At 40.2% G+C, this 21906-nt stretch overlaps 2 protein-coding genes across 4 annotated transcripts in view; one reads left to right on the top strand and one right to left on the bottom strand.

Annotated features, from left to right (window-relative positions):
- The window catches only part of USP7 (ubiquitin specific peptidase 7), a 76896-nt gene extending 65983 nt beyond the window's left edge, over positions 1 to 10913 (top strand). Inside the window, exons 26-31 of one of the 3 annotated variants that reach the window (XM_080618936.1) lie at positions 368 to 468; positions 1083 to 1182; positions 2030 to 2149; positions 3512 to 3583; positions 4486 to 4576; positions 10425 to 10913. In XM_080618936.1, coding sequence (XP_080475062.1) covers positions 368 to 468; positions 1083 to 1182; positions 2030 to 2149; positions 3512 to 3583; positions 4486 to 4576; positions 10425 to 10432 — 492 coding nt within the window. In that variant the 3' untranslated portion in view covers positions 10433 to 10913. Of the gene's footprint in view, positions 1 to 367; positions 469 to 1082; positions 1183 to 2029; positions 2150 to 3511; positions 3584 to 4485; positions 4577 to 7376 lie in introns of all 3 variants that reach the window. The other 2 variants (XM_080618935.1, XM_080618937.1) reach the window with 2 other exon arrangements.
- A 3033-nt stretch (positions 10914 to 13946) lies between these two features.
- On the bottom strand, positions 13947 to 18167 carry LOC308221187 (lipopolysaccharide-induced tumor necrosis factor-alpha factor homolog; the record flags this gene model as incomplete). The annotated part of the gene is made up of 4 exons (XM_080618149.1): positions 13947 to 14055; positions 14490 to 14649; positions 15793 to 15858; positions 18062 to 18167. 4 exons carry the CDS (start codon positions 18165 to 18167, stop codon positions 13947 to 13949), a joined length of 441 nt encoding a protein of 146 aa, XP_080474275.1.
- Between the last annotated feature and the right edge of the window lie 3739 nt (positions 18168 to 21906).

Raw genomic sequence — 21906 nt, 5'->3', positions numbered from 1 at the left:
TGAGTGAGGCTGGTTGTTACACACATGCTGTCATTTCTGTGTCAAAGCTGGTATGGCTGTGATTATGGTTTACACACTGGTGTCCCTCAACAACACAAAATTAGAACAAAGTTGTAGCTTATGCAAAGAAAAAAAAAGGCCCAACAACAAAAAAATCTCCCACAACCAAAACACCAAAACCCAATAACAAATAACTGTTTAAAAGTTGGGTCAGTTCCTAAAAATTAAGATAACACAGGTGTTCACTTTAATAATTATTATATTTTGAAGATGAATTTTTGATGAAGAATCTTCTGTATTCGGTGTTTTAATATGGTTGTTTGCATTTCCAGATTTACTAACAATTTTCCTGTTTCAAATTCCCTAGGAAATAACAGTATATCCAGATAAGCATGGGTGTGTGCGGGACCTGTTAGAAGAATGTAAAAAAGTTGTAGAACTCTCTGAAAAAGGTTCAGGGAAATTAAGGTAAAGCTGGAAGAATGTGATTTCTTGATCATGTGGATTTTACACAGAAAAGTATCCATTGAATTTAAAATATTGTGGAAAACATTATTAGCAAATAGTAGTCTGATACTGTGTTAAAAAGCTTATGGGTTCACATTGTTAAGGGAGTTCTTACTAACTAAGAATACAAATCTTATTGTTTTGTATTTCATAAGGTTATATCCTTGAGATGCATGACTTCGTCAATTGCATTTGTTACCTCACAATGTAATAACTGTTTCCAATTCCAGCATTTCTTGCTGTTGTTCACTTTTCAGATGCTAAAAGTGGGGCCATTTAAAGAGAGTTTTAAAAATAATTAAATTTTAAAAACCCCTTTGTTTTGTAGTTGCACGCAATGGGTCTTTGTTTCACCATGAGCCAGTAATTCCTTTAACTTTAACTTCCTTTAACTTTACATCTTAATTTTTATTAAAGACTGAATTTAAAGTTTCACAAATATGGTTGTAGCATCTTTTTACATCCTGACTACACTAATCCTCAACATTTAAGAAATGTTGCATTGATTGGGTTTTTTATTTTAATTTGATTTTTTTTTCCTGCTTTAATGCTTTTCCTATTTGTTCGTTTTTAAGGCTGCTAGAAATTGTAAGTTACAAAATAATTGGTGTCCATCAAGAAGATGAGCTGTTAGAGTGTTTGTCACCTGCAACAAGTCGAACGTTTCGAATAGAGGTAAATACTACTTTCTTACAGAAACTTGAAAACTTGACTCTGAGAGAAGAAACTCTCTGAAGTGGTTATTCTCCTTTGCTGGATTCTGATTTTTAAATAGTGTGATACATGCAGCAAGCTAGATTACGTTATAATATGGATGTGTTTTTAAAGATAATAACTTCTAAAACTTTTCCTTTGTTCCATCTGCTTCTCTGTAATGATTTCATTCTTGAATTTTTTTTATGTATGTTTATTATTGCATGAAAACTTAGCAAGGGCCTGTGCATAGGCTGTTTGCTGCCTTACCAATAATTCCAGTTTGAGGACTTATGATATAAATGGTTATGCTTAGAACCTGCTTTCATACTCTAAAGTTAAGTGTTTAAGAATACTTCATTTCCTTTTCTGTTAAGTTTGAGCTTCTTGAGCCAAATTTGAGCCTTACAATGTGATTTATTTTTTTCTTTTAAACATTTCATCATTCAAATCTGTTAACTTGCCTTGAAGATCAGAAATTTAAAAAAAACCAAAAAGTTTCCAGTGTAAACTTTATGAGGAGATGTCAAGAGGGCTTGAGATATGGCTATCAGCTACTACTACGGCTGACAGATGATTGTATGTCCCAAATACCAATGGGGAAAGCCAGGAGAGTATTTACTGAGTAAGGGAAGCTGAAATGCTGTCCTGCCAGGGGTGAAAGACTCCTGTAAAAAGGCTCTGTCAGACAGCATGGTTCTTTGGATTGCTTTCAAATAGGCTTGTTTACATCAGTAACAGTGCATGAGTTATGCTGTTAGTTACTTGATAAGTTACTTTTTAGGGAAGTTTTAGCTGATTGCAGTTATAACTTTATGTCTGGATCTAGGAAATTCCTCTGGACCAGGTAGATATAGATAAAGAAAATGAGATGCTAATCACAGTGGCACATTTCCACAAAGAGGTTTTTGGGACATTTGGAATTCCATTCTTGCTGAGGATACACCAGGTACAGTATGCCTTCCTTTTTCGCCCCGTGGGATTATACTGATCATGTTTTCTTAAAGTACTGTCTAAGAAATTATAACAAGTGTATAGAAAAATATTGCTCTGGTATAAAAGGTTCTGCCTCATATATGCCTTTTTACACTTAAAATGTTTACCATCTCAGTTCTCTTTTACATATACAGACTGTTTCGTGTTTCAGTGAGCATATGCAATATCTAGAAATTATTCATTGCATTGGCCGAGGACTTGAAATGCTATTAAAACAGTACTGCCCTTGACCCCCCTTGGAACTTTCCTTCCCCTGTCCAACAAAACAGAATCCTGTTTCTAGTACCACTTTAATAACTGTGGTGCAAACTTATTGGCAAAAGTAGCTAGGCAATGTTTGCTTGGTTTCTTACTGAGACACGTGATGATGAAAAATAAGTTTGCTTCCTTCAACGTTTTCTAAGATGACTTTGCATTTCCTAGCTTCTGTGATTTGATGTGCTTTGTCTTCTAGGGCTAGAGGCGAATACAAACGTGAAAGCTCATTTTGAAAGCTTTATTTAAATTCTTAAGGTTTTTTTATGTGGTGCTGCTCCAGATGAATGTTACAGGGATTCTTTGAATATCAGAGTGTGTATTTCTGGGGAAGTTAGCAATTTGCTTCTAGTCTAACTTTAATTAGTTTGTATGAAGATTACCTACTTTTCCTAAAAGTTTAGGAATGAGAAATATGTCCACATCTCTGCATCTCATAGAATTTTACTGTATTTCTTTTTTTTTTTTTTATCAATATGAAGTAAAACCTACATGTTGATTTCTGGTGGAAACCATTTGCAGTGCTTCTACAACAGTGTGTGTATATATATGTATTATATATATAATATATATATTATACATGTATATTACTGATTTTTAAGTTGATGGTATCCATCACTTTTTTTGGCAGCTTACGTATACAGCATGCAGAAACACACAACAGGTTATTGATTTGAGTGGGAGCATCACAGGTGTAGAGGTTTCTAAAAAGTGATGTGCTTAGAAAGGATATGTACATTTTATTTTTCCAAATTCTGATTTTGCTGCTAATATTCTAACTTTGTTTCTTAACTTTAACCTGACTTGCATGTATCATTAGCAGTGCTTGGTTGATCTATGGGACAGTTACTGATTCATGATTATGCAAAGACTCAAAGCGGATGAGTTTACAGCCAGTTTTATGTTGTTGTTCCACATTTTAGAGGATGATGTTCACACTTGTGTGGTTTTGTAAATAACTGAGAGATTAAGGCAGTGTATTTCAATGAAGTTTGAAGCAGGAAATACTAACAATATCCCTGTATTTTTCTGATACTGAAAATTTCGTTGAAATTTTTAGGGTGAACACTTCAGAGAGGTTATGAAGCGGATTCAAACAATGCTGGACATACAAGAAAAAGAATTTGAAAAGGTAATGGCAAGTTGTGAGAGTTTAATTGCTGATTATAGACCCTAAAGAAGTTTATTTTAAGAAGTTGAAACACCACAGGATTGGGATAAGTGTAAATTTTGATCAATTGAACAGTTGTTTGACATACTAATGCTTTTTTGTGAGAATTATTAGGTAGGATGTGTAGAAGTATTTCTGTCCTGCATCAAAAGAGAAGTACCTAGCAAAACATTAAAGTAACCTACGAAAGTTTAGATGGTGCAGAACCCCTAGAAGCCACTTACTTCAGGTTCCTGCTTTGGAGCAGAACTAGCTTAAAGTTAACTGAGGTTGCTCAGGGTCTTACCTCATTGCAATTTGAAAACTGCCAGGAATGGGAATTGTGTCATGTTCTGGACGCTGTATGCTAGAGCATTACCACAGTCATTGTGAAGACTTTGGTTTTCCTTATATGTAATCAGAATTTTTCATTTTGCAACTTGTTGTGATGGTTGCCTGTTGTCTTTTTGCTGTAGAGCTCTTTGAGAAAAGTCTGTTTCTGTGTAACATCCCACAGTTGGTGGAAGACTGGATGCCCCTGTTAGCCTTTTCTTTGGGCTGAACAGATCCATTTCCCTTAACTTCTTGTACGTTCCAGTCCCCAGCTGCTTGCTGGACTTGCTGTAGTTTGTTGCCATCTGTTTTTCCCTGGAGGCCCTGAACCTGGACGCAGTACTCCAGAAGCAGGTTCATGATTTCCTGAGCATTCATTTTCTCCCATTATGCAGGTTGTTGATGAGCATTTTAAACAGGATTGGCTTTTATCAACCCCTGAAGAATACTACTTACAGTGAGCTGCGAGTTAGGCTGTGAAATTAGACCTGAAGGCTTTGTTTTAATGTGGTATCTTACCAACTGGCTTTTTTTTTTTTCCCTTTTCGTAGTTTAAATTTGCAATTGTAATGATGGGCCGACACCAATATCTCAATGAAGATGAGTATGAAGTGAACTTGAAAGACTTTGAGCCCCAACCTGGTAAGTTGTTAGATAACCTCGCTATTCTTTTGACCTGCTGAAGTTGCTCTGCCAGTCGTTATAATGTAATTATCCTTAACTCAGAATGCAGAAATAGTTTGTTCTTTGTATATAAAATATATGTAGTAAATAAGCAAATATATATATACACTTGTTCACACACTTAAGTGTATATGTTAGTCTGAGAATTTGTATTTTATAGGCATACAAATAACTAAATCTGTTTCCTTCAAAGTTGAAAGTTTGCATTTTTTGCATTAGAGTGACTAAATGGGTCAATATCAACATACTTTAGAGAAGAGAGTAACAACATCAGTTGTACCTTATCTGTACTGTCCATCTGCTCTCTTGTATGTTTGATTCTCACATTGTTACTGAAGTATATGCTCATTTAATTGCATTAAGGTGCCTTACCATAAGATCCTTATTTTGAATGTGCTGCAAAGAGGTATTTGAATTGTCATATTCACTGAAGATACTTCCTTATTCTTGATATCTTCAATGAATCTGGAGAATCTAACAAGAATATTGTGAATGTGAATAGGGGGCTGTTTAGATTAGTTTCCTAAGAGCTGGTGTACCAAGCTACAAATGCAGGTATGTTCTGAATTTGTGGATGGTCTCCCGTCTTGCTTACTTGGCTGATATTTAAAGCTCTGTTCTTGGAGGGATTTACACATGGAAGAAACTAGGCTAATAATTCAAAAATTCCAGCACAGTGGAATTTGAGAGTTTCAGTTGGGAATGGCACCATTGAATCTCCAGTCAGTGCGCTGTTGAAAGCCGTGAATTCATTGGGGTATTTTCCCCCCCAGTTTACCTGAGTGTTCCTTTTTGTGAGCTGCTCTGTCTGGTAGAAATGAGATTGAGGACATCTTGCTCTGTAGTTCTGTTTTTCTGACAGTTATGATCTCTGGTTTTTGTTGGCAAGTTATGCTAGGGCCAAACTTTCACTCAGTTTTTTTTCAAGCTGTGTTCTGGATTTATGTGACAGTTGTAAAGAAATCGTGTAACTGTCCCTGAATTTCAAAACCCACAAAGAGGGAGGCCTATACTATTATTGAGTACTTTGCAGGAACCTAGCAAAACATTCTCTGGTTGTGGTATGTTACACAGCCTGGTTTATGGCTGTGAATACAAGAGGACTTGCCAAAGCTTTGAATGCCTGCATCTATCTGCACAAGTCATCTGTGAGCAGAGGCACATGTCACTGGAGAGATCTCTTTTTCTGCACTAGCTGTGAGGAGTCTCTGGATGATGAACTCGGGGAGTGGACAGTTCTCCTTGGGCATTTAAACTCTCTCTTGTGTGCTCAGAGCAGGCAGAGTCCTGATTTTATTCTGTGAGTCATCTTCCATAGGGCAAGGCAATAGTCTGAAACTGTTGGACATTCTGAACAACGTAGAGCCAGTATTGCCAAAACAGCGTGAAAGGCTAACCAGGTAACTAGGTCAAGCGTACAGAACATGGCAGAAATTGGAAAAGGGAAAGCTTGAACTGTTTGTAGGAGTTGTAGGGAATGAGATATTAAAGGGCTTTAATTTAAGAGCTCATGGGAAGTTTCCCCTTTGACAGAATTCATCCCACCACCCCTGGAATTACTGTATGGTGATATGATGCTCTAATGCCTTTTAATCTAAGTAGTATTTCAAGGAGTGGTGCTCACATGTTTCTACAAATACCAAATTCGAACACATGCTGGACTGATTAAACCAAAGCTTTGGCATTCTCTAATTTGATTGATATAGCTGATGTCAGTAGTTTCCATCTGCTTTTACAAAGATGCACTCTAGCAACAATTGTGCTGGCACTAAGTGTAGGACTTAATTTCTTTCTTTAAAAGACATTCAGGTGATCTCAGCAAGATTGGCAGTTCTGGTTTATGTTTGGCTTTGACTATTATGTCAAACAAAATGACAAATACTTTTGACTGAAGAAAACATACCCAAAAATGCAGATGCAGGCAACCAGAAAGGTCAAGTGTTTTATGCTTTGGTGGTTGCAGTTGATGGCTTTGAATGTAGGAGTGTGCTTTTCTTGCTGGGAGGCTATTTAGTTTCTGCCTTTATCATTTCACTTCAAAGCACATTTGATGCTCTGCGTTGAGGACATCTTAAAAGAGAATTTTTGCCATTTGCAAGAAGTATGTGGACTGTGGATTTTCGTGAAAAAAAATGGTTGTAGATAAAACCCTATTGGGTTGAATAAGAGAAAAAATATGTATGCTTTCTGTACAGCCTAAATATGATTAAATTTTTTTCCTTGGAAGATAAAGAGGAGGTCAGTTACATGACTTATTAATGGATTATTTGCATTTTACATGAATTTAACAAATATTCCCACTTAAACCAGGTGATGAGAATAAATTAATATAGGAGAGAGAACTTCTGGTATGGCAAAGACTATATGTTGTCATATTTGGATGCTGGATGCCTTCCTGTTTCAGAGGTTCAGCACTTTGGTGGAAGCTGGTACTTTGATGTGCCTGTGGCCATAAATTATAACAATAGTTCTCTTTAGCGCCCACTTCACTGCCTGTAAACTCCTGTAACTGATTGAAGAGGAGAGAAGTCAGCTACCTGATCCAGAAATGGCTGTCAGATGTGTTACTGGAAGAAAAGCAGTGATCAGGAATGCTGCCCTGTTGGCTGTGGACTATAGGGTTGTTCTACAGTCCTCTTCTATACATTGGGATTCCTTGCAAACTGTGAACAGGGCACACAGCAGTAGCTTGTGTAAAGGAAACTTTCCAATTTAGTCTTAAAACTTAATATTTTTTTTTCTCTCTTTTCTTTTTTAGGCAACATGTCTCATCCAAGGCCATGGCTAGGGCTTGACCATTTCAATAAAGCCCCAAAGAGAAGTCGCTACACTTACCTTGAAAAAGCTATTAAAATCCATAACTGACTTACTTAACCAGATTGTCAAGGCAAGGGACAAAAATAAGTGTGTGTGTGCACCTTTTTAACAACTGTAGAACTTTGGTACACGTGCACTATATCTGAAGTCTTCAGCAAGAGGATTTGCTGCTGATGTTAATTTTATTTTGTTGAGGCTGTTCAGTTTGGCTTCTCTGTATCTATTGACTGCCCTTTTGAGCAAAATGAAGGTGTTTTTATAAAGCTTGGATGCCAATGAGAGTTATTTTATGGTAAACATAATGCAAGGCAATTGTCAGCATAATGAGGGAAGAGTTTAGTAGAACAGTTGACATTGGCAAAATATTTGTCTGTAGTACGTTTATAGATGGCATAAGCTGGCTGGCTGCCCATCCCAGTATGGTGTTCACCATCACTGCAGCTAGTAAGTCTTATGTTTAGACTCACATCAGATTTATTTCCTTCAGTTATACTTTAAATGACATTTTTGTGCATTTGTAAATGCAAAAAACTCACATCATCAATAAATAGCAATCTCTACTTCATTGTGTACATTGTTGGCACTTATTCGGGATTTTTGTCTCCTCCAGCTGCATAGAATCTTTTTTAATAAACTAGTTTTCGTTTAATTTAGTCACTACTTTGCGTCCCGTTTTGCCAAGTGGATGCCCTGAGTCCTAAAAAGAAAGATATTTGGGTCTTTTTATTAAATTTTCAACCATTGATAAACACTGTTGCGATTTGTTATGCCATCTTCCGGCAAATAGAATGACACTCAAAAGTTGGCAAAAGCAAGTGAAGAAATTATAAATACCATTAATTTAGTTACCATAGGAAGAGACGGGGAAAACACAGGAACTAGCCTTTTAGCACAGAGGGCATGCTCACTAGTGTTTAGTAAGCTGTTGACTTTGTATAAAAAAGGAGGAATAAAGAAAAAAAAAAAGAAAAAGAAGAAAAAAACAAAAGATGAAATTGTATATTTAATGACTGAACATGTACAATTTAACACTTGGAGGTTAATTTTATTGGGTGAGTCTGCAAGTGAATTTCACTGATGTTGATATTCATTGTGTGTAGTTTTATTTCAGTCCCCAGACTGCTTCCTTTTCTTTTGGAGCTAATGCCAGCTGCGTGTCTAGTTTTGAGTGCAGTAAAGATAGAATCAGCAATTCACACTTAATTTTACATTCTTTTCCAGTATTTTATTTTGTTTCTGTAGCCGCAGTGTACAACAACTCTTCCTGTATATTGCCTTTTTTTGCTGGAAAATGTTGTATGTTGAATAAAATTTTCTATAAAATTTTTTTCGGTGAGTGATGACATGGACGTTGAAGAAGATTTTTCCTGTCCTTGGAAATAGAGTTTTGGGAACTGTTTTCATTTATGAGGTTTTGCTAAAGGTGTGGTGTTTTGTTTTTGTTTTGTTTTCTTAAGTGTTAACAATAGTGTAACCCTCGTGTTTGTGTTGGGGAAGATTTGTGGGATTTTGTTTCATTGTTTTGGGTTTGGAGGGGTTTTTTTGTTTTGCTTTTGTTTTGTACCTCCTAACTAGTCAAATTTGAGCTTAATCAATAAAAGGTTTTCCAGGGAGGAGCCATGTACAAATAAGACAAATGGAAGAACTTATTTTACTAGTTTGTTTGTAAAGCTTGTAGTAGAGTTTTTGTGGTAGACTTGACTCTGCCTGCCTGTACAAAATTTTGTGGTCCAGATTCTAAAGTCTAATACTATAAATGCTGTAAAGTGAAATCTGGAGTCTCTAAAGGTAAGCTCCCTTAATAGAGTAATAGATTCCCACTGTAATGTGTTCTCTGTATTCATAACCAAAACAGAAAATGCTTAGAAGCTTCCCTTTCTCAGACCTGTCAGTAAACATTTAGTAGGGGTTGAGCACATGTGATGGCCTTTATATCTTTTTCTGAGATGGATTCTGGTGATTACTGAAAACACCAGCAAGGATTTTTGAATTTAATTTTAAGATCTAATTCATTCTTTTAGCTTTAGAATGAATTAATTGCTCAAGTTTTAGGCATGTTTGTGTGTTTGTTTGTTTGTTTAATTTATATCTTTCAGTGCTTTTAACTGTCTCTGATTTCTAGTCAAGGCTTTTCTTTTTTGTTACCTGAGTGCAGAGCTTCCAGGTAGAGAGAAGTGCTTCAATGACTTGCCTTAAGTGGATAAAGTTTTCTTTTAATTTGTGTTTGCATGGAAGTGATGAGAATTGCAACCCCATCCAAGTGGTGTTCTTACTAGTACTTGGATTGTCTCTGCAGGCTTTCAGCAAACGTCAGGATTTGTATTCAAAACATTTCAGTCGGAGACTCTGGTCAGCAGTAGTAAGCCCTAATTATGTTTTGTGACTTTAATGTTACAGTAACTGATCTAAAATTGAGCTTGGAGCCAAATGTCACTGATTTTTCACGTTCGTGTATAGGATATTGGAAGCTTTCAGGAAATACCTTAAGGAATCACAATACTTCCTATTTCAGAAGAGAATACCACTAACGAAGTAAATTTTTGGTGCCTTTTGATTTTTAGATGACAAGTTTTAACATGCTCAGTGTTTGTGCTATTCCCTCACTAGTTCTGAAGAGATGATACATTCAGGCATTCCAGATGCAGTTCTCAATAACTGAAGGTTTTTAATGAAAAAATAAAGTAAATTTTTTTTTTTGGAGCACAAGTAACTTGTTGTTCAAAAGTGGAAACACCTACGAAGAGAAGAGGAAGACAGGAGGTTTCTCAGGTGCAGTATATTTAGTTCATTCTAAAAAAATTTACAAGAATACAGTCCTCAAAATTACTGTTCTTTCAAACTTTTTATTCAGATTTTGGAATTATCTGGATAATAAGCAGTGAATGCATTAAATGAAGTTAATATAAGTGTTAAGCAATAAGGATGTAATTTCATGGTACAGATCATCAGAACAAAATGATGTTAAATGGCCCATCTGAATTCTCCCTAGGAAAATAGCAAGCATTGTTCCTGTAGATGGACATAGTGCCTTTTATCCTAAAGGAGTCCAAAGCATTCTGTGAGATCTAAGCAAATCACACCAGTGACATATTAGAGAGTGACAGCCAACCAAACAACACCCTGTATACAAGAAGGCCTACTGAGCGACACCTGAACAAACCTGTGCTGCCGCAGGATGCATTGGAGGGATCGGGCCAGTGTCGTGCCGCAGGATGTGCCGAACGTGCAGTGCCTCCTGCGTACTGGATCTACCTCAGCTGCTGCCCCTCCAGAGCTGGCACGCCAGCATTCTGCCCACATCCCATCCAGCATCCCACTGGAGCTCGGACCCCCTGCCCTGTGGGCTCTGTGCTGGCTGCAGGTGTCAGGGCCCAAATACAAGCTATGCCATGGTTTTGCTGGTGAATATCCTTTGTGGGAAATCATTTTCTGTAGGAACTGTATATATTGTAAATAAAGTAGACTAGGGTAAACATTGGATTGGTGTCCTGTCTGTTCATTTTACAGAAGATTGGGTGTGAAAGCTAATGAGTCGCTCAGAAGTCAGGGTGATTTTGGTTAAACCAAAGAGAGAAATACTGCAAAATTCAGCTGATCTGTGTGTTAAGAATGACATTCACAGTGTAGGGAGAGCTGGCCACAAGGCTAACATTGACTTCTGTGGCAGTTTCCAGTTTTTGAACTCTTGTTTTTTCTTGGAGGAACTAAACTGAGGCATAGAGCATCAGTGTTTGGTGTGTGAATGCTGTGGTGTCATTTATTGTTGGCTTTTAAGCCAGCCTGGTCTTTAGGGTCAGAAAAAGGGGAAATACCTGTGCTATGCCCAAATCTGGTTTCAGATCTCTGCTCAACATATTTCTGTCCCAGGTGATGTTGAAGTTAGCCATGTACCAAACACAGCAGCAGTAAATTACATTTGCCAACCACCAGGCTGTGCCTGCAAGCGTGCATTTTGTTATTAAATACTTGTGTAAACTGTTGTTTAAACACCTCCAACTATTGGTGTAAAAATGATCCAACTACTTCTGTTAAATGATTCCTGCACATCTTAAATCATATAAATCATTTCTTATGTATATATTCATGTGGGTTTTTGCTCTGTCACCTTTTCTCCTAACCGTTACTGATTCGATGCATACTTTACCACTACTTAACAGCAAAGCTTGCTGTTTCACAGCCAGATTTTAAAATGGAGAAAAATCTTAACATTTAAAAATAATGTGTGAAATGGCATGAAACCTGTTGGGCCGACATCTCCGTGACTGCTTGTGGATTTAATCTGTGTGCTATTATTTCACCCTGGGTTCAAGTAGGTTGGGCCCCCAGTGGGCGGGGCATTACTGACCTGGTACAACAGAAGGCGCTTACAATTGTACCACTGGGCTGGGAGGTGGAGTGTGTCAGCCTCGACAGAAATGCCTCCCTTGAGGAACTGCACTGCGGAGCCTGTGCTTCTCTTGGAGGTTGTGAGTTTCTAAGCGTGCGTACACACCAGTAACTCACACAGGTGATGGGCAGTGTGTTTCCAGATGGCTTGCTTTGGCTGCTGCTGTGCTGAGGTCCTAAGGAGGGCCAGGTCTGCTCCAGGTGCTATTTCTTGCTCCGTGACGCTCACCAGCACGGGTTGGCCCATAGAGCTGCAGATGTGGGGCATGCTGAATCATGCTGTGCTTGCTCTACAGGGTTTGTGCTTGGCTAGTAGCCACGGTTTCCTTCAGCAGCGTCCCTCAGTGCTGCTGTTCTCACCTTCAGCAGGTCACCATGCCTGTTTGTGATGCCTGCCATGCTGCCTGAGCTGGCCCCAGCCTGATCTCCCTCTCTTTGGTTTGAACTGCTTGGAAAACGCTCGCTTTACGTTATCGCTGGCGTTGATCCAATGTTCTTGTTTCGCTCAGGACCCGGGCTTGTGCCGTCCGAGGCCTGGAGCTCGGGTCAGTCCCCATCCATCCACCCTGCTGCAGCGAGGGGCCCCGCAAGGGGGCGCAGGGTGGCGGGAAGGGAGCTGCCTCAGACGCTCGGCACGGCCGCGCTGCCCGCTCGGTGTGTGCCGCCGCTGGCCGTGCCGGCTGGGCACGGTGCGGTGTCAGAGGGGAATGCCATGCTGCTGCCGGAGGACAGCCAGCGAGGGCTGCGAGCTGCTCCCCGGAGCGGCCTGCGCCGCCGGGGGAGGCTGTCGGGCTCTCCGGTGTTCCCCCGGGGTGTCCTGAGGTGAGGAGGGTCCTGTGCGTGCTGGTGGCGGCAAACCCCTCCTACGGCGAGTCCCGGCCTTGAGGCGATCCCCGCAGTGCTGGAGCCAATGTGGCTAAATGGCTGTTGAGGGACACACTCTTCTTTTTTGCGGCTTAAGCGGACTAAATAGCTGCAACAAATAACTCGATCAAACAATGTCAGAAGAACTGCAAAGTTTAAAGGTGTTTTTAACTACAAGGTGGCTACGGATCCTTCGGAGCGCAGGCAGGGTACCTCATCCATAGTCAGACAATGTCAGGGGGTCAGCCTGAGTGCTGCCAGACACGCACCCCAGTTGCCACTGAAGTTACAGTACTAACAGGAAAACGCTTGTGATAAAACATTGAAATCAAGGGTTTCTTACATTCTTCTGTTGACTTTTCCAGCCAGCAATAAACAGCAGCTGGTCCTGTCAGTGTTGAGCAGGTTCTTGGCACCTTCTGGGCATGTAACTGCAGAAATTTGGTTTTACAAGATACGTCTTTGGATGAGAACTGTTGAAAGCTCTCTGCAAAGTGTAAAGCCCAGTAAGTCCTTGTTTGGGAGGTGGTGCACTGCAGTGGTAAGGCAGAGAGATAAAATGGAGGCCGTGTGTTGTGGTACTGGTGGCTTTTTTCTGTTTGCCTGTTGGTCTTGGTTTGTAAATGGGGTGTCCCAGGCTGACCGGTGTCTCCGCTCTGCCATGCAGTGGGTCATGGAAGCGATGCAGACAGGAGATGTTTTGCCAGTATTGTTAACAATAACAAGTTTATTTTCTTACCTTGTGTGTAATACAGTAAAGACAGTTTCATAACTTAGTGTTTCGTTAATAAATAATCAGCCCTGCAGGGGTAGTACTATGAAGAAGAGCAGAGAGAGGTGAAATCCCAGCCAGTCAGTTCCAGTGCATAGAAGGTAAGTGCTTCTCTAAAATATGCATATCCAAACCTCTTGGTTAGTGATGGGTTGAAAAGTCCAGAAGAGTCTGTGTCCCAGCTGGGTTGGAGATTTGAGAGCAGTAATAGTAGCACTGAAGTTAAGTACTCATGAGCTGGTCACTTCACAGCTCAGGACAATGAATCAAATAGAGCATAAATACAAGTGACACTAAATTAGTCTTCAAGGCTTTTTGTTTTAAAGTAAGTCCAACTATGTGATGGTAAACTCGAGGCGAATTCACCAGCAAGGGAGCTGCAGAACCTAAGCCTACTCCTATATATTTCATACCAGTAGTTTTATGTGTAGAATCTTACGCAGTTAGGAAACAGAGACTTGATGCCATCTGGTTGCATAAACTTTGTTTCTATAGTCTTTTGTATCTATAAATATGAAAACGGCAGCATGGGCAGTAGTGGTCTGCGTCCTTGAAGATCCTCACAAAGAAAGGTACGAAGCAGCATCCAAAACAGCACCTACAGCCAAAGAGGAGATGGACATGCACAAATGATTTACTGACTTTGCTTTCTGCTTGGCTACATCTGTGGTTTTCTTCTGCCTTATTCTGTCTGCCCTTTCATTGCATAAATCTCAAGCCTCCTAATGTTTGAAGTATCTTCCAAAAAATCGTCTTCACAGTTAACACCTTATGCATTAGTCTGATTCTGAGCCTGATCCTGAATTGTACTGGGGCAGTAGACAGTGTTGTACCAATTTTTGCTTGTCAGTTAAATTTAGCAAGTTTGCATCCCCTGTAGCCATGATGACTGTATCTAGAATGGACAGAATAACTAATTTCAAAGTAGAGAAGGGTAAACCATCTATACAAGCACTAGCTAGAACTTTGGTTTTCTAATACTTTTTTAACCTTCTGCTATGAAGAATCTTCAAAGCATGCATGAAAGCTTACCCAACCATGCACAAGCTGGTGCACAGAAGGTAGGACAGTTTGCCCAGTCTGTAGGTGACCTGTGTGGTGATGTGCTGGCGGCAAGAAGGGCATATTGTGGATGTTGGTTTGCTTGAGAAGATTCCTGCTACGATGATTGGAGGCTGAGACACCATGTAAACTGAGAGCAAGAGGAAATGAGAAGGAGCAGTATTAGAAGTAAAAGAAATCTTTCACAAGTTATAAAGTCTTAATTGGAGAACATAGATTCTTTACATGGCTGATCTAGAAGCACGTATGTTCCTACTGCTGACTTCAAGTATATTCATAAGAACCACAGTACTGCTTGTTTTGTGTATCCCAGTATGTTGCTTCTACCCACAGGGAGTATTTACCCGGATAAGGACATACGCCTATGCGATGAATTGCCTATGCGATAACCCCCATTGTCAGGCAGTCTCCAGTAGCCACTCTGTCATTGAGAATTTATCTTCTGATTACCTAAAATATGAAAAAGCATGTTCTCCCTGAAGAAGAGATTTGAAGGGTACAGAAAAACTTTCTGGATCAACTTTTCAGTAGTTACAAGAAATTCATCGGGATAGTTATTCTAACATACAAATGTCACTACTTATATGCTGGTGCTGTGCTTAGTCAGTGAAGTCTATAGCTTCCCTCATGTTTTTTCAGTTTGGACCTGACTGTCATGTTTCTTGAAGGGCATGGCTCTTTAGGTACATGAAGACTATTTTTTCAGAAATGTTTTCAGTGAAAACAATGATTTTAAACATCCTAAACCAAATTTAGGGTACATTCATATTGTAGCCTGAAGCAAAACTTTAAGAGTGGGAAGGTATTGTCTGTTAGATAGATAGGATATAGTATATCTGAGTTTAATTGCCTTCTGGTCTTAGTGATTTTTAACAATGTTATGTGTCTCCTTCTGTAAGAGATGTTATTCGACTGTTCTTTGAAGCCTTTCCTCCTTTGAGCTTCTCCACTCCATAAAAGTGACTAGAACAGGGACAACAAAATAAACTGGACTTAAAATTATTTGTTCTGAAAGTCCTGGTTCCTAGCTGGTTAAAAAAAAAAAAATTGGGGAGCTTCTGTAGATTATCTAATGCTGGAAAACCAAGTCCAAATCTCTCATCTTAGTTTATCTTCCAACATTTCTAGGGAAATTTTCCAGCCTCTTCTAAGAGAGGGGTGGTGGTGTCAGAAAACTCCATCTTCTGTGTTGATTTTAAAACTAAAAACATTTCACTTTTGTTAGCATGTAGAACCATGAAAATTATCAAAAACACAGTCCCCTGGCACTTACCTGGTTGTTCAATGGTGGCCGTTTCTCCATAGGAATAAGGTGGGGGAGCAGGATACTCATAACCCCCTGTGCAGAGAAAAACAAGGAAAACCATAAAAATGTGTACAGCTTAATGCTTCCTGAAAGCCGCATTCAGAGTCTGATAAGAAGCTGCATTAGGAGGTTCCTTGCAGGGGGAGCCTGGTGTAGCTCAGTGAAGTACAGGGCAAAAATGCTGAGTTGAATCATGGAATTTTAAAGGCAAAAGAGCCCACAGTGGCAAGCTGGCCTCATTTCCAATATAACATAAACTGAGAAACCGAATTGTTTTTTCAACACAAAGGCAGTAAATGCATCTATTCCAGCATAACGTTGGAATGATACTTGCTTTTAATTTAAGCATTCCATTGATCGAATATCCACTGTACCTCTAACTAGTTCAGGTGATACACTGAAATTCTATTAGTATTTAGAGCCTTTTTTCCAGCTTGAATTTTATCTGCCCTCAGCTTCCAAGTAATTTCATCATACCCTTTGTTCTAGAAAAAAAAGTTAAAGACCTTTTTACTTCTGTTGTGGAGAAAGGAAGCTGGTAACTAAGACACCTCGTGCTTTTCTAGCTCTTTAGTTCTAATCTCACAGATTAGGAGTGTAATCAGTTTACCTGAGTGTGAAATGAATGTGTAAAATATACATTCATGAATGCATTCAAAATAAATTAATGTATAAAACTTTACAGCCAGCTGGCATAGATGTGGTCTGCAGCAGGAGGACAGTTGCTGTGAGAAGTCTTGTTTGATCAAGCCTGCACAGCATCAGAGAAGCTTTCGCCCCCAGGCAGAGCAGCGTTGACGTGGCAGTCCAGCCTGCACAATTGAGCCTTGCAGAAACAGTGTGAGTTCAAACAGGGAATAAGCCCACAGGGATACAAAATGAGATAAAAAACTGGATTTTTCCAAAGTGAGATAAAAATATAGTGGCAAAGTTGAAAAAATGGTAGCAATGTTTCCTTGAATGGCTTGCCAGAAGTGGTAGAGATTTGCAACAGCATTTGGTTTTAATGATTGGGTGTTTATAGTTGCCAGGTTGTTTGTTGGTTTGTTGGGTTTTGTTGGCTTGGTTGGTTTTTTGGTTTTTTGGGGTTTATTTTGAGGGGGGGTTGTGGAAAAACAGATTTGTAAAGAAATTAAAAAGTAAAGGATTTCCTTCTGATTTAGAAGAGGAATATTAGCATAAGTGAGATATCACTTGATGTGTTTTTGTGAAGGATCTGCAAGGACAAGACACTGCAGCTCAGTGTTAACATGTGTTGAGTGCGGGTCCCTTGGTTGAATAGTTCACAAGTGACTTCTTCTCCTCAGCCTCTTGCAAGCTCTTCTGACTTTAGAAAGAGGCCAGAGAGGTCTTTGAAGACAAAAATACTTACTGAGGGAGCTCATGAGAAGAAAATGCTCTGACAATGAGTCAGGGTTAGAGGCACAGTACTGACACATCTAGCCTTATCAGTCACCTTCTGACCTCCTATTCCGGTTTTATGCTCCAGTCATGTCTGGTGAATGGCAATTTCCTCAACAGCAGGAAGGTAACAAAGGTAAAATCACTGATATCTCAGTGTGTCTTTTAATGAGTGTGGGCTCGAACAGGCACAAGGCAAAGAGGTGTTGTGAGGTAATTAAGTAGGTGTGACAGCAATGCCTAGTTTCAGAGCGAAAAGCCAGCCCAGAAGAGCAGCAGCTGTCCACACTTACAGTCATTGGGCTGAATTGTCACCACTCAGTCATGATGTTTTCTCCATGGTACAATAGTGGGGAGGGGTTGTTCATCCCCATAGAACCTGGCTGCAGAACTGACTCATGTAGGGAGGGCAGCTCTGGGCAGCAGGAGCATTTGGGAAAAGGCCAGTCCTCTGGAAAACTAGATTGCAATTCAAGCAAGACTTAGCCTATCCACATACAGTTTGCTGGCTGAACATTTGCTTGTTAGAGATATGAAATTATTGTAGAGATACAACTGCAATTCCTTTTCCAATAAAGCATATGTTGTTTCAAAAATTATTAACTAAACCAACAAAAATGTTGTTTTGCCATTTTAAGTGACGTTTCTGTTAGGAGATCCTATCAGCTTGCCTACCCCAACCCTGGTTTTATATGCTGGCATAGGTACTTTCTAAACTCATCATGTCCTGGCTAAGCTGGGCCCTTTAGAGCTGGCTCAGCTACACTATCAATGTTTGCCACACAACCACGAAGAGGGTGCTCTTTCCAAAGCCCTCCCAGTGAAGCCTGCTTACCTGCTTGGCTGCAGTACTCCGGTGCAGAGGGTTCTTGTGTGTAGGACTCATGACGCGGTTCATACATAATCATAGGAATTTCCGCATGTGCCTTCTCACTGGGCATCTCTGCAGTTCACCTGCCAAAAGCAGTGCAAACTAAAATCTACTGTGACTTCCAGTGCCCTGTAATGTCTGCTTCTGTAATTCTTAGTTCTCACACTCAGATTTTACTTAGAGGAATACCAGCAGTTCTCATATTCTGGCTTTTTTATAGACTGAAATGCAGTCAGTTCCTGTTATACTTCATGAGGAGGGAGATGGGAAGGGAGAAGAGAAAATACCATTTTTACCTATTTCTTTGTGCTGTAAAGCTAAAAATGTTCCTCCAGAAAACACACTAGTCAAAGTGTGTAAACTCGTGACTGGAAGTGTTACCTTTGCAGAAAAGTTAACCTGATTTTTTTCTATGGTTTGTCAAAGCAATCAAGAAGGGGTAGAGCACATCTGAAAAACCTTCATGTGTCATTAAGTCAGAGCCGGCAGCAACGCAACCGGTGGCAATCTGGATCTGTCTTTCCTTGAGTTGTTGTGTAACCTTATCATCATCATTATCACGGCCAATTTTGTACTGTGAAACTGTTGTCTCATCACTAATGTGACAGGCTTTTGTTGTGCAAGACCATTATTAAATATGTCTGGCCTGCTTGAGGCTCTGAACAGGATCAGGCTACAAAATATGTGTGTTTTGCAGGTGTTAGCAGGAACTGCTCCTCACAATAAAGGAGAGTGGGAGGAAGAGGACACAGATTACTGCAAGTGGAATGGTGTTAATTATTTCTAGCTGTCCCTTAAACCAGTATTAGCCTGTTGATTTCCTACTAACGTTAACTGTAGGAGTCCTTTGCAGAAGAAACTTACAGCCTTTTGCACAGGTCAGCAAGGAATGGCAATTTTGTTTGAAAAAAGAAGGAAAGATCTTTGTGAGAAGCTTCTAAATTAGCCTGATGCAGGTTTAGTGGCTGCTCAGGTAACTCCATTTAACTCCTTGCATTCCAACTAAATGTCCTGTGTTGCTGTGCAGACACCTTCCCTGGTTCAGATCAGGAGTGTGCCCATCTCACTTGCTCAGTGGTGATGCAAAAGTGAGGGGTTCTATTGTTAAAAGACACTTGGATAAGCAAGTAGGGTCTACAAAATGTAACCTTTGGCAAGTCAGCACAAGCTGGCTGAATATGAGATCAAACTGGTGTAGGATAGAAAATGCTGAACAAGACAAGATGGTCTTAACAGATATGTTTTCAAGGAGCACTGGAGGGAAATATGGATGGGGGAGGCCAAAAGAGGGGGCAGTTAGTGCTGAGATAAAGCATCAGTCCTTTTAGGGAGGAAGAAAAGGAGGAATTTGAAAATACCACTAGGGAAGAAGTGATGTAATTTTCACAAATCTGTATGAATTGAAAGTGATACTGGAAAATGGTAGCAGAATTAATACTAAAGGGAATAGGTAGAATGGTGGCAAGAAAAAAATCAGAAATGCAGCACTGGCCATGTTAAAGCCAAAGATGCTGAAGAAAGTTGCTAATATCTGGACTGAAGAGGAGGGATGGGTATACTTGTTATAAAGAATCTAAAATACGTGATTGGGAATGCCAGAGGTATTAATAGGCTGTTGCTGAAGCTTCATGAGGATCCCACTGAGAACAAAAAAGAAATGCTGAGAATCAGGAGAACTTGGGTAACACAAAGCTATTTGAGCCAAAGGAGAGTAATGATTACAGAGAAGAAAGACAGTGTGTCAATAGTTACTGTGGGTTCAGGAGTGTGCTGATAGACAATATTGCATTAGCCATTGTTAACCAAGGGTTGTTTACCTGGAACAGGGATCAGTGGGCAAAATTACAGGGAGTTTCTAAGTTTTTGGCTTACTGTTATCTTGGTACTTAAACACCATACGCTAAATACTGGGTGGTGTCGATTTGGGTGACATTTCTGCTGAATTCATCTCATTCACTGTGAAGCAGGAAAAAAAGAAAAGGGTTTTTGGATTTCATCCAGTGACTATAGGCCCAGGCAAAAGGCCTGTTGTAAGGCACAATGTAAGAGGGAATAATAATGGTTAACATAGTGAGAGTGTTGCATATTAACAGGTGACTGCAAGCAAACACTGACTAATCCTTGCTCCACCCAGTGAGGTATTAGTATAATATCACCAGTTAAATGTATATGACAAGAGATACAGAAGTGAATCAGCAGCAGAGCCAGGAGTAGTGTGAGAGTCCCACTGGATGCTAGGTTTGTGCTTGATCTATTGAGGCGTCAAGCACAGAAGCTGTGGGCCATAAGCTGTTGATAAAGTTGGTGCCCTGAATTCGCTCACTTACAGTGTCTTGATATGATGCTTCTAATAGTGCTGTCAGTAGCTCTGTGTATTGTGGTAGAGGACCTGCCTTAGAGCAGATGAGCTGTGAGAACTGGATGAGCAGCTGGGCCTCAGCTTCTGCAGAAGCTTCTTCAGCCTACCTGGGAGAAAGTACCAGGGTGATACCCTCTGGGCCTGAATGCTGCAAGTCCAGAGGTCCACGAAAGGCATTCTGTAGGATGTTTTATGCAACAAAGCAGATCCTTTCATTTGTTATATAAGTGGTTACTCTCAGTTCGTGGTTGCAACAATGTCTGTGGTACCCAAGAGCTCTCTGGGGCTCTCCTCCCCAAGCCTGTAAGTGTTATTGCCATAGATTAGAGCTAGAGACTTTCATCTCGTTTATGATCATCTGCTGGGTATATCTGATGGGTATGGGCAAGAACATGCAGTGTTAGTAGTCCTGTAGGAAAAAGATGTAAGGAGAAATATTGGTCAGCAGCTCCTGAAGAACAGGAAAATGGCCTATAAACTCCACTCCAGAAACCAGTAACATCTAAAAGGCCAATACTTAATAGCTAGGGAAGTGATCTAAATTGCCTCCTCTGCAGTCACACTGAGCAAAGGGAGCTCTCTGCAAGGACACAGCAGAGGCTTAAGCATTCCTGAAGTAGGGGCTTTTTTATCTGAAGCACTCAAGATTGACTCAAACAACTGCAAACTGCTTGATTTGCAGGCAGGAATATGAAGTCCCAGTGGCACCAAGACAAGTCTGTGCCTCCTGTCCTCTGAAGTTTCAGTGTCCTCTACATATAAGTAGAATCTCAGTAGGTTTGCACTGGAAAATAAAGCTCACTTGAGTCCTGTGGAAATTACTATTAAAAAAAAAAAAAGGAAAATCACACCCAGGAGCATAGTCACAAAAAGCCAGTTCAGGGAAAGGGAGTTGGAAACGGCAAAGCCCTTGTGTTTCAGGAAGGACATATCCTAGGGGAGGATGGGCAACAGTAGGTTCCATCATCTTCCTCTGGATTTGCCCCAGGCACTTGTGTTCTGGTGTGAAGAGCAGTGTCATGCAGCCAAGGAAAGCTCCTGAACTGCCAAATTTCACGGCAGGGCCCAACTCTCACCTGAGCCTCTGCACATTCCCTCCCAATGTCCCTGATGGCTACATAATACCACAGATGAGCATAGTTTGATGTGTGCCTGCAAATAGGCACAGGTGCTGTCATTTGTGCTTGGTAAAGGGCACACAGAGGACAGTCTTATCAGGAGTCCTGACAGAGTTGTCATTTGGCCTCCCCTGTGTGGTTCAAATAATTGGAAAGAAGAACCATGGCTTTCCTCCTCCCTGTGGTATTCTTCAGAAAGGTTTTTCAGGTGCTGCATGTTTGCAGGGGTGGGTAGAAAGAAGGTGCCATCAATGCAAATCATTTGTCACCTTTCAGAAATACTTTTTTCAGTTTGATTTCAAGTTTGTTGGAAATATGCTTTTCCCACAAAC

The sequence above is a fragment of the Psittacula echo genome (assembly GCF_963264785.1).
Source record: "Psittacula echo genome assembly, chromosome: 5".
Lineage (NCBI taxonomy): Eukaryota > Metazoa > Chordata > Aves > Psittaciformes > Psittacidae > Psittacula > Psittacula echo.
This window is presented reverse-complemented; position numbering and strand designations above follow the sequence as displayed.